A 14,502-nucleotide genomic window follows, 5' to 3' on the forward strand; every position below is an offset into this window, starting at 1 on the left:
GCCCTTTGAACAAGTACTCACATACCGTACTAGTGCATGTGCAATAATTATGCACACGTGGCACATCCTGAACACAAAACCAAGTGTCCAGTGAAGCCTGTCCCTACCCCCACAGCCCTTTGATGCTCTGTGTGCAGGCACTGCGTTGTGGCATGCAGTTCACACTGAGCCAACACCATCCTCCACCAAGGCTCAGCACCCTCCTGCGCACACCACTGCCTGCAGGCACCCCAGCACACCCCCTCCCCGCTCTCCAAAGCTGACAGTGTATATGAGAGGCCTCACATTCCCTGGGAGGGATTTGGGGCACACTATTCTGGAGTCACTCTGTCCTGGCTCCTGCAAAGCCACTTTACAATCTGCCCTACAACTGCAGCTTCTGTAGGATCCTGGGTCACAGCAAAGGCAAAATCCTTGGGGAGGTGCAATGTCAGGTAGCCCTGGACACCTCTGCAAGATCCGTAGGACACACATTCCTGGGGCTGGGAGGGCACCAGGGAACTTGGGAACCTGTGTGAGTGCTGGGGTTGTGCTGCAGGGATGCAGCCACCATGGCATTGGTGCTGCTCTGGGCTTCCTGGTGGTTTGGTGTTATTCAGGAAACCACCAGCATAGACCCCTTTGCACTGAGGCCCATTGCAAAGACCACTGCCTGGATGCACCCCTGACCTGACAGCAGCACTCAGCCTTTGCCAGCTGCCTTGGGAACTGCTGGTGTCCTCCCTGAGCCATGGTTGTATCCCTACTTAAGCTGCTCTGCAAGCCCTTCCCACAATACCACTGATGACAGGATCTATCCAGCACTGTGTCTGGACGGACGGCTTCCCAGACAGACAGAGCAAAAAACCTGGAGGGACCTGACACCCTGGGCTGTTCCCAGGTCCTGGTGATGAGTGGTGCAGACATGTCCCTGCAGGCACAATCCTAATCTGCTCTGAATGGGGAATTGTTGCCACCATGTGCTACAAGACAGGCAGGGACCCCCTCTCACCCCAGCACACAGGAAGCTGCTGACAGTGCTGTGAGGTGCCCCAGCATGGGGGCCAGCATCTGTGGGGAACACACTGGGATCAAGGGCAGGATGGAAGGTGTGCAACACCCTGCCTCCCTTCCCAAGCCCACTGAGCAAGTCTAGGGTGAGCTTTATCCAAGGGGTGGCCTGACACTCAACAGAGAGGGTTGCCTGTCCTCCTGCATGTGCCTTTTCCTGGGATGAGGTGCTGGGGACAGGAGAGGGCTGCAGTCACACATCAGTCCCCTGGCCATGAGTGAACAACCCTACCACTTATGGCACAGGTGGGAGTCAGCATCTGTGGTTACCATGGGCAGTTATTAGTGATCATTCAGCATTTAGATGGGGAAACAGTCGTGGCTGCTGTAGGGGGTCTGTTGACAGATGCCGACTGTTTAATGCTGAGCAAGGTACTCGCACGGCTCGGCAATTCTGGTGGCTCCAAGCAAGAAGGATGCAGAGGCTTCCTCAGCAGGGCAGTGGGGAGGATGCTCTGTGCTCCCAAGGCAGCCCGGATCCCTATCGCAGGGCAGCCCTTGCCCAGCAACTGGCATTCCCCCCCCACCAGGACAAGCTGCATCCTCCTAAACTCCGCTTTTGAAGGGCTTAGCCCTGTCTCAGGTGGCCAGTGCAGCTTCAAACAGGCTGGGTCTTGTCAGCCCTGGCTGTGTTGTTCCTTGGTCCCGCTGCCTCCGTTCAAGGGTGAGCAGAGGGTGTCTGTCCCAGAACAATGTGGCATGAAAAACATCAAGAAGAGGGATTCTGCCTGTCTTCCCTGGCCCTAGACCTGCAAGGGGAGCACATGCAAGGGGTTTTCCTCTCTGTGCATCCCAGGACTGGAGGGCAACCCTGTTCCCTTTACACCTGACCCCGACTGAGCATGGAGCTCCCCACTGGACCACAGCTCAGGCTGCAAGTTTGACTCTGGCAGCAGCTGGAGGAGAGCAGCGAAGAGGGATGAGGAGAGTGAGAAGCAGCGGGGGCTGCTGGAGCATCAGGAGGGAGGGAGGATGGATGGTGGGGGGAGCAGGAGCCCGCTGTCCCGATGCTCGGGCTGGGTACAGCGTGTGTGTGTGGCGTGGGAAGGGGGGCTCGCTGCAGAGCCCACCCACCCCATTGGCTTGCGAGCGGTGACGGGCAGGCTGCTCCCTCCCTGCCGAGCCGCTTTCCTGTGTGGATGCGAGCAATGTGCGCAAAGTGCCTTTGCATGAGCCGGCGTGTGCCGTAGCTCCAGGCACTTGCTCGCAGAGGTGCTGGGATGAGCAAGGTGGCTCTGTCCCACGACTGGTGGCCCCACCAGACCATGGCATGGGCACAGAGAGATCTGACATCCTCGCTCTCCATCGTCATTGCTTTGGCTGCCTGCCTCTCTGCCACCACCAGTGAAGGTAGGAAACGGGGTGGCCCTGGCACAATGAGCCAGTGTTGGGGGGACCCACAGGATCACTGTGGCTGTTTGGATGCACCTGCATGGGTTTGCTCGCTCTGCCGGGCTCAGCTTCTCCCTCTCCCAGGGGAGTGCAGCTCCGGGTTCCTGCCTGCGTGAGTTTACTGATCCCGGAGCTTTTGCATCGGAGGCTAAACTTCAGAGCTGGGCTGTGGGACTTGATTTCTGCAGCAATGCTGCCAGCTCTGCTTGGACTCCCCTGCAAGGGCTCTGCTGCAGCATGCAGGGGTGGCTGCAGAGGGGACAGGGACGCAGGCACCAGCTCAGCCATGGCGATCCCCGTCACCAGAGCCGGCGGCAGCGCAGGGCCGTGCGGGCTGGCCCGTCGTGTGGCTGCAAGGGAGCAAGCGGGTGGGCACAGGAGGGTGTGCGGCGGGTGCAGGGGGCTGGAAGGGCACTCAGGTGGGGAACTTGTCATGAGGGAAAAGGCCAGAAACTTCCAAAGTGGGAAGCAGGGATTCAGCCAGGGACTGTCTCCCAACACCTCGGTGTCGGCCACGTCAGGCCTGCTCCTGCCACCCTGACACTCCACTTTGCTGCTGGTTGCGGTCATCCTTGGCCCTTGTCAGCAGCGCAGCGCTGCTCCGGCATCTTGGGCCCCCCTCGGCTTCGGCAGAGCTGCTCCTGCTGCCTGCCACCCACCTGCTCGCCTGCCTCCATCCGCGCTGGCAGCGACGGCACGGCTGCTTCCCAGGTCTGCTGATCTTCATCACCCGGAGATCTGCCGTTCCCGCTCCTGAGCATGTCCTTGGCACTGGCAGCAGCATCTTTCCTCCCTTCTGCTACGCCTGAGAGCCACGACCAGCACAGCACAGCACTCTGCAGCGAGCCCTGGTGCTGGTGTCCCTACCCAGTGACAGCAGTGGCATCCCTCCCTTCTCCTGTCCCTGCATCCCTGCCACCCTTCCGGCATGCTGGGCCCATGGGCTGGCAGAGCGATGCCTGGTGCACTTTGTGGCACCCCACCAGGCCGGGTCCTTGCGGCTGCTGCCATCTTCCAACACCCATCCGCACGTCCTCTCCCACCCAAACAGTCTTCCTCATCTGTATTACCTATTTCCAGCTATTTGCTGATCCTAACCCTGTTTTCTGCCAGCCATTCACTTCCTGGCACTTCTCTGCTCCTTTCCTCATCGTGTTTCCTGCCCTTGCAGGGGCTGTGTTGGACTCTCACTGCTGGGGACAGGCTGTGTGGGTGCAGGATGGGACCCCAGTACCCCGACATCCCCAGCCCTGGCTCACCCTCTGCTCCATGGTGCAGTAACTCCCCCATGCCCCGAGTCCTGGGCAGAGTGCGGTGAGGCTGCTGCCTGCGCTGCCCCGGGCTCTTGGTGCTGCAGCCCTGCAAAGCCAAGCAGCCCCGTCTGAACTGGGCCAACCCTGGGCATTGACAAGCCATGTTGAGGCCTCTCTGTTTTCCTCTGAGGAGGAGATCGCTGGCTGCTGGGGTGGGTTTTGTGGTGTCTGTGTGGACAGTCAGGCCCTGGACTGCTGTCTGTCTGTCCCCACTTGGGAAAGACCCAGGTTTCCTCCAAGACTTTGGAAAGGAAAGCTAGTCTCAATAACAACCTTGGTTGGGGGGATGTGTGGGGCTTGGGATGAGTTGGGCTTTGGGGAAGACCAAGAGGGATGGGTCTGAGTTGTACTGGGTGGAAGGTGCTGGATGGCATCAGGACAAAGTGTGGGACCCTAAAGAAAGCTGGTGGTGCTCTGTCCGCTGGCCCAAGGATGCTCGTGCCTCCACAGGTATTGGGACACCGCTCTGCGATGGCATGGGGCAGCTCAGTGCCAGCTGTGCCCCACAACATGGATCCCGGAGACAGGGATGTGGCTGCGGGCTCCTGCCAGCGCCCGGTGTCTCGGGGCGCTGGGATGGGCTGATGGCAGTGTCCGTTCCGCGGCAATTGTGGTGCTGGTCGCTGAGCAGCCGGGCATGGGGATGTGGCTAGAAATGTGGACAGATGCACAATGTCAAGCACAGCCCTGGTGTCCCCTGCGCACCGGTTGTGCTGGGCTTTGCTCCCCGCGGCACGTGCGGGCCGGGTGCGAGGGTGCAGCCGCGGTGTGCACAGGTGCTGAGCGGGACCAACGCTGCTCCCGCAGCATGGCCCGTGCCTGGCCCTGCATCTCTGGCCATGCTACCCAGCAAGCGCAATGCTCGTTTAGGAGCTGCAGAGTAGAAAATTACAGCCACAAAGCAAATTTAAGGCCGGTGTGTTTTGCACTCCACGTGTGCGTATTGGGAAGCAATTGGTGTATAAAGATGTACGTTAACCTGAAGAAATGGCTTCAAACTGATTTTCTTCCCCATCTAAGAGCTCCCAATGCCTTTTTCTTTCCTGAAAGATTTGTTCCAAGAAGTTTTGAGCTTATATTTTTTATTCCTTTCAGTCTAGTGTGCAGTGAGTGCTCTGGAAATGGAAGGAAAAGGGAATCGCCGTTCCTTGGGAAATCCCCACATTTCAGCGCGGCAGCCATTGCAAAATGCCTCGAAAGCCAAAATTCATATTTTTTCAAAATGAGTGAAAATGTGCGGGATGCGGAAGATTTTCATTTGGAGCACTGAAAAAATTTTGTCTGAAATCGTTAAATTGCTTTAGAGCAGGGAGGAACAAAAATTATTTTCAATAATATGAAGACAGCGTGATAGACTAAAATCACACCGAGTTGCACAGGCAGAAATATTAAAACGAGTATTTTACATGACACCACGAATTAAAGTTAAATAGTAAAATATGAAATATCTTTTCTGTATTGAGCGAAAATCAGACAAGCAGAAATTACCACATTTGGGGCTTGGGCAGGGGGTGACAAAATTGTGCTTTCTGCCAGAAAATGGCACTTCAAATGCTGCTGCGGGAGTCTGCAGCCTCCCAGGTGACGCCTCGGGCTCAGCTCTGCCCTCCGTCCATGAGGTGGGCGACCTTCATCCCCATCACAGCACAGACCCCGTGGGCCACGGGTGAGCTTGAGTGGTACCTCGGTGGGAAACATGGTGCAGCGAGGAAGGGGGACACGGGGACATCACCCCAGCATTTCAGGGCACGTAGGAATGGCTGAGGCAAACGACGGGTGACGGGGACAGTGCGATGTACAGGGGCCATACTAGGGAGGACGCAGAGCTGATGGCACAGGGATGCTCTCACTTTCCCCACACCATGGGGTCGGTGATGGAGACATTTTGTTCCTCCCTGCAACAGGGATGCACGGGCGAGCAGCAGGGTTGCCGCACTGCCGAAATTGGGGGCCAGGGGAAGGGTTTGTGGCAATCTCCCCTGCTAATCTCTCAGTTGTAATCTCATTAATAGTCCCTGAGCACAAACAGAAAAAGAGGTAAAAACTCATCTGCGCATTTGTTCAATACTACTTTTCTGCCCTTTCTGCGGCAATGCCGAAGTCGGGGCTGCGGGAGAAGCAAAGCTCTGGAAGGGAGAGGAAATAGCGTTTTCAGTTGTAAAGAGGCTGTGAGGATACCGTGTTCCTCCGTGAGAACAACAAGAGGTTTTTTGTACACAGACTTTCTGGTGACAGGCGGATGGAGAAGCATTAGTTTAAAACAGGGAGTCGATTTGGGCTATGTTTGAAAAAAAAAAAATCGTTTTTGGGGTGTGTAATTTTTTGATCGCTCACAAAATGCTGACATAAAGCAAATAGTTTCGTGATTTTAGGCAGACTCATGGGCTATGTTTTTGGTCTAATCTTCGTTTCCATCCTTCTTATATTAATAGCTTATAAAACTTCCAGAAAAATCAAACCCCCAAATTTGCAGAAGAATAACACAACGATGCACGAAATGTGCTTATTCTGTGAGATTTTTTCCATTCTCCTTGAATTCTTGCTTCCTGAATTCATGAGGGGTTTATTTACAGCAAAAATAAATAGGCACTCATTTTGGTGACAGTGGAAATAGATCTGATGTATCCGAATTTAAGCACAACTGAGAAAACATTGAATCGCTACAGGAACGAAAAAGTCCCTATTTTTTTCCAAATGATGAGAAACGATTAAGGAAAATATTTCAGCCAAAAGAAAAACAAAACAAAAAAAAAACCCCCAAATGAACCGCAGCCCCAAAAGATGCTCGGCTGGGGAGGGAGGAGCGCGGCGCATCCCGCGCATCCCGCTGGGATATCTGCACGCCGGTGCCGGCGGGCAGGACGCCGGGGATCGCCGGTTTCATCCAGGCATCCTGACACCTCCGCTCTTTGTTTTGTTCAGATTCTGTGTTCCGTACGTCCCTGCTCGCCTTGCTGGCAGCCTTCGGTGCTGCCTTTATCTCCGGGGGCAAATCCATTCATATGATAACTCTATTCATACCCTGACAGTTTTGATAGTTTATTCTCCTAACCCCAGCGTGTTTGCATGACCAACTCTCAAAATTATTCTTCTGTCACAGAGAAACAATTAACCCCTTCGGCCCTGGCAGTTCAAAAGTGAGTGGTGGGATCACGCAGTCGTATTTATTTCGAAAAGAAACAAAAAGCCACTCGCGTCCTGCCTGTGCACATGTAAGGTCACAAATAACCACATAAAGGACGTAACTCTGTTATAGATCAGGTCCAACCACACCAGTAAAGCCTAACAAACTGTGTTTGGCCCAAGGATGCTGTCCAGAAAGGCATTCAATGTTTAGCTGCAGACATTAGCAAAGGAAGAGTGATCACTGCCTTTAATAATTTGTGCTAATGGCTCATCAGCCTCAGCCTTAAAAAAAATGGACTCTTTACCCTCATACAAATTTTCCTGTCTTCACCTTACCGCCATTTGTTCTTGTTAGGCTTTTCTTGCGAGATTATAAAACCCTGTTTTTCTCCCATCAAAGTACACTCAGTGTGATCAGGTGCCGTGCATCCGTTTTGGGAACAAGCAGATCGAGCTCTGCAGGTTCCCCTCCCGTGTTTTTTTCCTTCAGCTCCGGTATCGTGGTTGTGCCCGGGGTATCTTCACTTCTATCTCCAGTTTCTCATATTTAAAATGCTTTAACCACGCCAGTGAGTGGCAACATCTCCGGATAGACCAGGTCCACCCCAGTATCAAGGACACACAGAAGGCACCAGATCCTTCCTCAGATGCAATACTTCTTGCGTTAGGAAATTCTTCCACACAATTTTTAAGGGCTCTCATGATATTTCATTACTGGTGGCAAGAAATATTCAGCCTGTCCTCCCAAATGTTTTTAGTATTGGTATTTTTGTCCGTGAAAATGTTTCATTTTAGAAAGCTATTTTTAAGAGAGCAAAGAAATTGCCTTTAAAAGAAATTAACTCGCTTTAAAAATGTCACTGGGGTTCAAACGGCTAAGCATGGTTTAGAGTGGCCAACTGGTGTGAGAGCAAAATACGTACTCAGAGAAATTAGGGAAAAAGCATCTGACAGCCTGAAAAACTGCCATCCAGAGCCCCTTCAGATAATCCAGATAAGTGAGCACATTTGCAAAAATCCACATTTCCCGAGTGAACCCTCCAGAGAGGATAAAACTTGGATCTTTGCCAGGGCTGCCGGACACAGGACTCAGGGGGAAGGGCACGGTGTCTTTCTCGGGGCACTGCAGGGTTTGTCCCGCTGACGGACTCGGGCTCTGCCACAGGCACGGGTGTCCAGCACCAGCTCCACCCGGGTCACTGGGTGGCTTGGGAAGTGGCTGAAGTGACACCAGGGAGTAACAATTTGGGGTAAGAAACCCATGAAGTTCCAAACAGGTGGGAGACAACCGAGCAGGCGTGTGGTGTGCAGGTGAGGAGTGGAAGTGCTGAGGTGCACTGGGACAAGGACCTGGGACAGTGTTAGGGGCTTGCTGGCACGAGCTTCAGCTCCCAAAAAACACAGCAGAAGCCAGAAACCTCAGCAGCTAAAGATGAAAGTGAATTGGGATCTATTTTTTTTTATACCCAAAAACCTTGAAGAAAGAGAAAGGGGAGTCAGGACTGATGCGAGGACAACGGCACAAACCTCTCTGAAGAGGGCTCGCATTTCCCTGAGTCTGTACTACGGAGGTTTTGCTTACTGAGAGCAGAAGAGGTGTATTTTGTGTTAGAAAATACTCCAGAATAATTTTTAAAGACTGTCACAATATTGCATTGCTGGTGGCATGAGATATTCAGCCTGCCCCTGAGCCTCGGTCTGCAGTTTGTTGTGAAGCGGGAAGTCCTGGTCTAGGGCAGGTTGCTCACCTGTTCTTCGAGCTCCTGGGTTTGGGGACACTGGCCAGAGAAGCTAGAAGCTGTCCTTTGACAGCGTGTGAGTTGAACAGATCAGCTCACACGGGGCTTTAGCCAAACGAGATGCCAAGGGGTGGCTGTGCAGGGTGAGGGCTCCGCACTGCAGAGGGACGAGCCCATGTCGCCTTGCCATCCCCTAGGCTGGGGACACTGTGATGGAAAGGACTCGCATGACTCTCAGATGGCCAAACCCAGACCTGTGAATATCAGGCCAGCAGAGCTGTCCCCTGGGTCTGCAGGGACCCTTCAGGTGCCCTCAGCACTCCCCCTCCGCAGCTTTGCCGCAGTCCTGCCCCTTCCCCTGCTCGCATCGGATGTTTCCATGGAATTTCTTCCCTCCCTGACCTTTCTCACCCCGCACCGTCCCCAGAGCCTTCCCACCTCCTCCTCTGGCTTCTGCCCTGAATTACAACGAGTCCAGCAGCCCCTTGAGCCCAAAATAACTCCTTCCCCATCGGCACAAGCTCCTGGACCGGGGCACGTGGAAACGTGCGCTCACCCCTCACTTTGAGCCTCGGATCTGGTTCCGTACACCCTGTCCTCAAGCCCTCAGACAGCCCATGTGTTTTAACATTTCCAGTCAGCTATTCATGTCCAAGGTGACCATGGCACCGTTAACACGGAAACCTGCGTGTGCCACAATGTCGGGGTGCACACCGGTGCTGTAACACCCTCCCGGAGGCGGGTAGGGTGCGCGCTTTAATTTCGGTTGCCTAAACCAGCGTGCTCAATTCACTCTACTCAAACCAAGCTGGAAACACGAGCGTTTTTACATCTGTATTTTCTCACCTATATTTCTGAGAGAGAACATTTTTTTGTTGTTTGGCTTTTGATACAGGTGATTTTCAGGGGAAAAAAATGCTGCCTTGCAATTTCAAGGTTTTCAGCCTTGGAAATACTTTATTCAGGCTATTTTTTTTTGTTTTGTTTCATTTTTTACATTATTGCACGGCACCTCAGTCCTAGCACAGGTTACGCTCTCGTGCTGCACATTATCTTACACGATATCACGCAGGGTCTGGAAGGATCAGGTTGATCATTTTATTTTTAAAACCTGAACTGCAGCTTTTTGTTAGCACTGATTGAACAAACAAGCTTTCTTCCTACATCAAAGTATCTCCTGCTCCTGGTATACTGAAAAGGGGTGACCCTCTGGGCAGTCCTTACGGGTATTACCGCTCCTGATGCATTACAAAATGATATAAAATTAAATACAGAAAGTTCAGAGCAACAATCCAGAGGTCTGAGAAGAAATCCTGAAATGGGAATTAGGGCACATCCAAAAAGCAGCCACTGCTTTTTCACAGTAATTGTCTGAAAATGTTTCTTTTTAATATTGTTGTTTTCAGCCTGACTCTGGCATTTCCAGAAATGTGGAAATCCCACATTCCTGTCGGATTTGGTGACATGCTTTGTATCTACCTGCAATGCTTTCCTAAGTTTTGTGTCTGGGCAGCTGAGGCCAGCGGGTGCCGATGTGAGCATCATCGGCGCTGTGCACGGAGTTCGCGCAGCTCTGCGGACCCGCAGCTGCTGGACAAAGCCCACCTGGATGCGGCCTCATGCGGCAGAGCACCAGGAAGCATCACCTCGCAGCCGCAGTGCCGACCCCGATCCCTGGGACACATCACCCCACGGCCACAGTGCCGACCCCGATCCCTGGGACACATCACCCCACGGCCGTGGTGCAGACCCCAATCCCTGGGGCACATCACCCCACGGCCGCGGTGCCGACCCCGATCGCTGGGGCGCATCACCCCACGGCCACAGTGCCGACCCCGATCCCTGGGGCACATCCCCCCACAGCCGCGGTGCTGACCTCGATCCTTGAGGCGCATCACCCTACGGCCGTGGTGCGGACCCCGATCCCTGGGGCACATCACCCCACGGCCACAGTGCTGACCCCGATCCCTGGGACACATCACCCCACGGCCACAGTGCCGACCCCGACCCCTGGGGCACAGCCCCTGCGCACGGCTCCCGAACGGGCAGAGCTGACCTTCCCTCTGCTGCTTTCATCCAGAAGCCCCAAAAGCTGGCTTCATGTGGTGGTGAATAAATGGCTATTTTTCTTTATTTAAATATAAATATTGTCCCAGCGATGGGGAAACTGAATGCGAAGCATCCCATCCGGTCCCCCTGCAATGCTCCGAGGCCAGCAAGACACAGCTTTGTGCTCAGTTTTGCTTCCCAAGTTGGAAAGGTCGTGGCTGCCTATTCAGTATGTCCCTGGATTAAATGGTGGGACACAAATAGCTGACCCACCCCGGCCCCACCTGCCCCTTCAAAGTCCTGCTTGGGCTTATGAGAAATAAAAGCCGCTGGCTCTTGTTCCCTCCTCTCAGGGAGCCTCTCCCTTCCCCTTTCTCAGAGCTTGGCACTCTCTTTCTGCTGCGGATAACCCTCGCCATGTCGCTCCCCCAGCGAGTGGGGCTGGGGCTGTGGGGCTGGCATGGGCTGTGCAGACCCACGCGGGTCTGCGGGGGCTGAACCCGCCTGTCTGTGGGTAGCAGGGAGCAGGAGCTCCTAACCGGGCTGATAAGAGTTTAATTATCGATGCAAAAGGCGTTGTTACATGGGGGGGAGCCTTGCTGTGAATCTTGGGAGGCCTTTGAAGTTGTGATAGAGAGGAACTGAAGCCCAAGGGAACAGGGCTGCTCCCACTGACCCTTCCTCCCCACGCCTGCGCTACAAAGCCCCTGCCTGGGAGGGAGATGGCAGAGTAATTAGAGTGAGGACCGCAGTGGGTTAACAATTAGTGAGGGAGCTCAGAGCCCTCTTTGGTCCCCCACTGCTCTTCTAGAAGCTGGGGCTCAGCGCATCCCACAGCTAACAACCCCCGGCTTGTCCCACCACCCCACCGTGCACCTCGGGCGGGCTGAGGGTCCATGGGCTCCCCTGGGCTGGGCAGCCCTGGGTCTCATGGCACCATTCCCAAGCCTGTGATGCTTGGATGTGGGATCCAAGGTGCCTGTGCCTTTGTTTGTAGGGTTGCAATATATCCCTGAAGAAGCTGCAGTCACCAGCACAAGTATTGGGAAGGGTCTCTGAGTACTCACTCTTTCTGCAGCACAAGAGATATATGGACCCAGGCAAAATGTACATCTGTTAGATGCTAGTCCCTACCTTGGTTTCCTCAGTCATCCAAAGCAGTGTTTAGAATTTGGTAGATATGGGTACATATAGAGATACAGTTACAGATATAGATTAAAAAAAATAAAATAAAATAAAATAAAAGGTTTTAATTATACATGTACATCGTATACATACATCCAGTCTTTGACTCCTGCATAATCTGCATGTGTGAGATTGCAATGTGCACTACTCACGCAACGTTACATGATGTAACTTTAGGAAGGAGCGAGTAGGTCTCCCTTGCGTGAGACTCCGGCTTAGGACCCAGTTGATGCTGGGGAAGCGACCTGCTCACTCCTAGGTGCTTCCATTTGAATGGGCAATCAGCCTTGACAGCTTTTCCACCAGTGCGAGAATTTCCCCTGACACCTCCTGGTGTTTTGGCTCAATACGCCGAGCCAAGGCCAAGGCACAGAATAGGGAAAATACAAAATGGTGCTCGGGAAAACAAAATGGAGCTCGCAGTTTGAGACTGATATGTGCAGACAGTCCATAACATCAAACAGAATTGCCCAGCTGTAGGAGAGAGGTCTCCCAAACCGGCACGTTTTCTGAGAAACATTTCGGCTGAAAGGGCTCCTTTGTGCCCGTCTCGCTCACCCTCCGGCATCCAGAGCGGGCTTTTCCCGAGCATCGCCGCTGGAGAAGTGACACAGCCAGGAGGTCACCTCCATGGGGCCAGACGGGGCACTTGTCGCATGCAATGCTGTGGGTTCCCTTCGGTGTGGGTCTGTAGCCTTTCCCTGAAACGGACGGTCAGGTTTTGGGTGAGTATTGGTCTCCCCGTATCCAAGCACAGAGTGTAACAGTGCTGCTCAATGGATGCTCATATCCACAGAGATGTGTGCTATACAACGAGTTAACACATGAGCTCTTGGACACGCAACGCCTTTACATTTGTGCAATGCCCACTGCAGTGGGCTTAATGCATGTAACTCCTATGCACTTGGTTGAAACGCTTGATCAGGAATAAAATAAATCTCTTAGACCTCTTCCTGCAAAGAGGCACGAGTAATCTGCTCCACAAGTGTACTGCGGGGAATGCATGCTTGTCTAGTTATTTGTGAACCAAAGAACCCAAAAAAAGAGACAGCTTCCTCATCTATGTGAGGTTGGTGGCAACCATATGGTCCACATGGTGGGACGGGGTGCAGCAAGATGGCTCCAGGTCCCCCGCACTGCTGTGCAGACACACCATGTGTCCCACCACGCCTGTTCCAATCTCAGCGTCTTTTCCCCGGTGCAATGCTCCAGCTGGACCCCAGTCTATGGAGGCTTCTCATGCTGCCTGGAGAGCAGCAAGAGGCAGATGCATCCATTGCTGAGCACCTCAGCGTGGGAAAGAGGGTGCAGAGACCACAGCGGGGGGGAGAGAGGGTGTGCGAAAGCGTTCCCCTCCCCGCAGCCTGCCCGCTGAGGGTCACCGGGACTGTGCTCCTGCACTGCGAGCAGGGAAACTCCCGAGCCCGGGCTCCTGCTGGGTGAATTACCCAGGGAAAATAGGCAGAAAATCTTCAGATTAACAATAACAAATAAAAATGGATTTGAGATCTCCGAGGTAATTACTCCGTGCTGAGGGCAAGGGGCCTCTTTAGCAGTGGGAGCAGCACCGTGCGGGGAGTGGAGGGGTTTGGCCTGCTGTTGGGCCAATGGAGTCACACAAGAAACCCTGGAAATTCTTTCAAATTGTTCTGCTAACATTAATAAATGCCTCAAAAGCTCCTAATCTGCTCTGTCAGGAGCATGATGTCCGGGCGTTTCACAGCCAGCTCACGTCTCTACTCCTCTCTCCCCCTTCTCCTTCCCTGCCTGGTAATAGTAAATGAAAGTGGCACCCGCTCCTCTGGCTGCTGGGACCAGCATCACGCTGAGCCAGCCTCTGCTGGGGCTGGAGCCGCTGTCCTGATGTGCCCTGTCCCTGTCATGACAGGCTGGTGCCTTGCACTGAGACCATCGTCCCTCCAGAGCCCGGGGACCGGCTGAGACCCCGCGCTGCTGCAGGCACGTTGCACCAAGTTGCCTCGAGGTCCGCATTGGTGCTGCTTGAGGGTGAGGAAAAGCATCCAGAGTGAGCACAGCATCCAGAGAGGGCTTGACCTTCCTGGGTGACTGCAGGTCAGAGTGCTGGGGAAAGCTGGGGGCACTGGAGGTCCCTGGGGGAGCCTGGTGCTGATGAAGGGTGATGAGGCATGGGCACGCTGGTGTCGGTGCCCGCTGCACTCACTCCCAAAGGTCAGGGCACCTTGCTGGCCCCCTGTCCCAACCTCCATCCCTCTGGATCTGTACCCTGGTGCTGGGGCTTGGGGTCCTTTCCCAGGTGCTGAGCAAATCAGAGGGTTATCAAGCAGGGGCAAGGTTCTCTGCCTGATGCTGAGGGATCCGGGTGCGGGGCAGCAGATGACACTCAGGGGCAGCTCACCCTGTGCACACAGCAGTGCCATGGCACCCCACTGTCCTCCCCGCTGACACTGCACAGGTTTCCATGGGAATCTCCTGAGCATGTTCAAAGGCATCCTCACCTCTCCCCACGCAGAGCTGCTCCCCTCTCCTTGCAGATTTGCCGGTGCCTCCTCGTTAAGCTGGGCTCCTGGTGGTGGCAGGGCTTTTGAAGGGTTGGCTTTGATGGGCCTCTTCACGCAGCCTTTCCCCCATGGTCTGGCCTCTCCAGTGGGGTGTCAGCCAGGACCATG

The 14,502-nt window shown here is 54.1% G+C and overlaps 1 protein-coding gene across 1 annotated transcript in view; it reads left to right on the plus strand.

The window, feature by feature from the left end:
• Positions 1-2,315: 2,315 nt before the first annotated feature.
• The window catches only part of EPHA8 (EPH receptor A8), a gene marked incomplete at both ends in the record, with an annotated part of 51,883 nt that continues 39,696 nt past the window's right edge, over positions 2,316-14,502 (plus strand). Inside the window, one exon of the mRNA XM_080358692.1 lies at positions 2,316-2,400. Coding sequence (XP_080214818.1) covers positions 2,316-2,400 — 85 coding nt within the window. The remainder of the gene's footprint in view (positions 2,401-14,502) is intronic.

Source organism: Nesoenas mayeri (assembly GCF_963082525.1).
Source record: "Nesoenas mayeri genome assembly, chromosome: 24".
In the NCBI taxonomy this organism is placed as follows: domain Eukaryota; kingdom Metazoa; phylum Chordata; class Aves; order Columbiformes; family Columbidae; genus Nesoenas; species Nesoenas mayeri.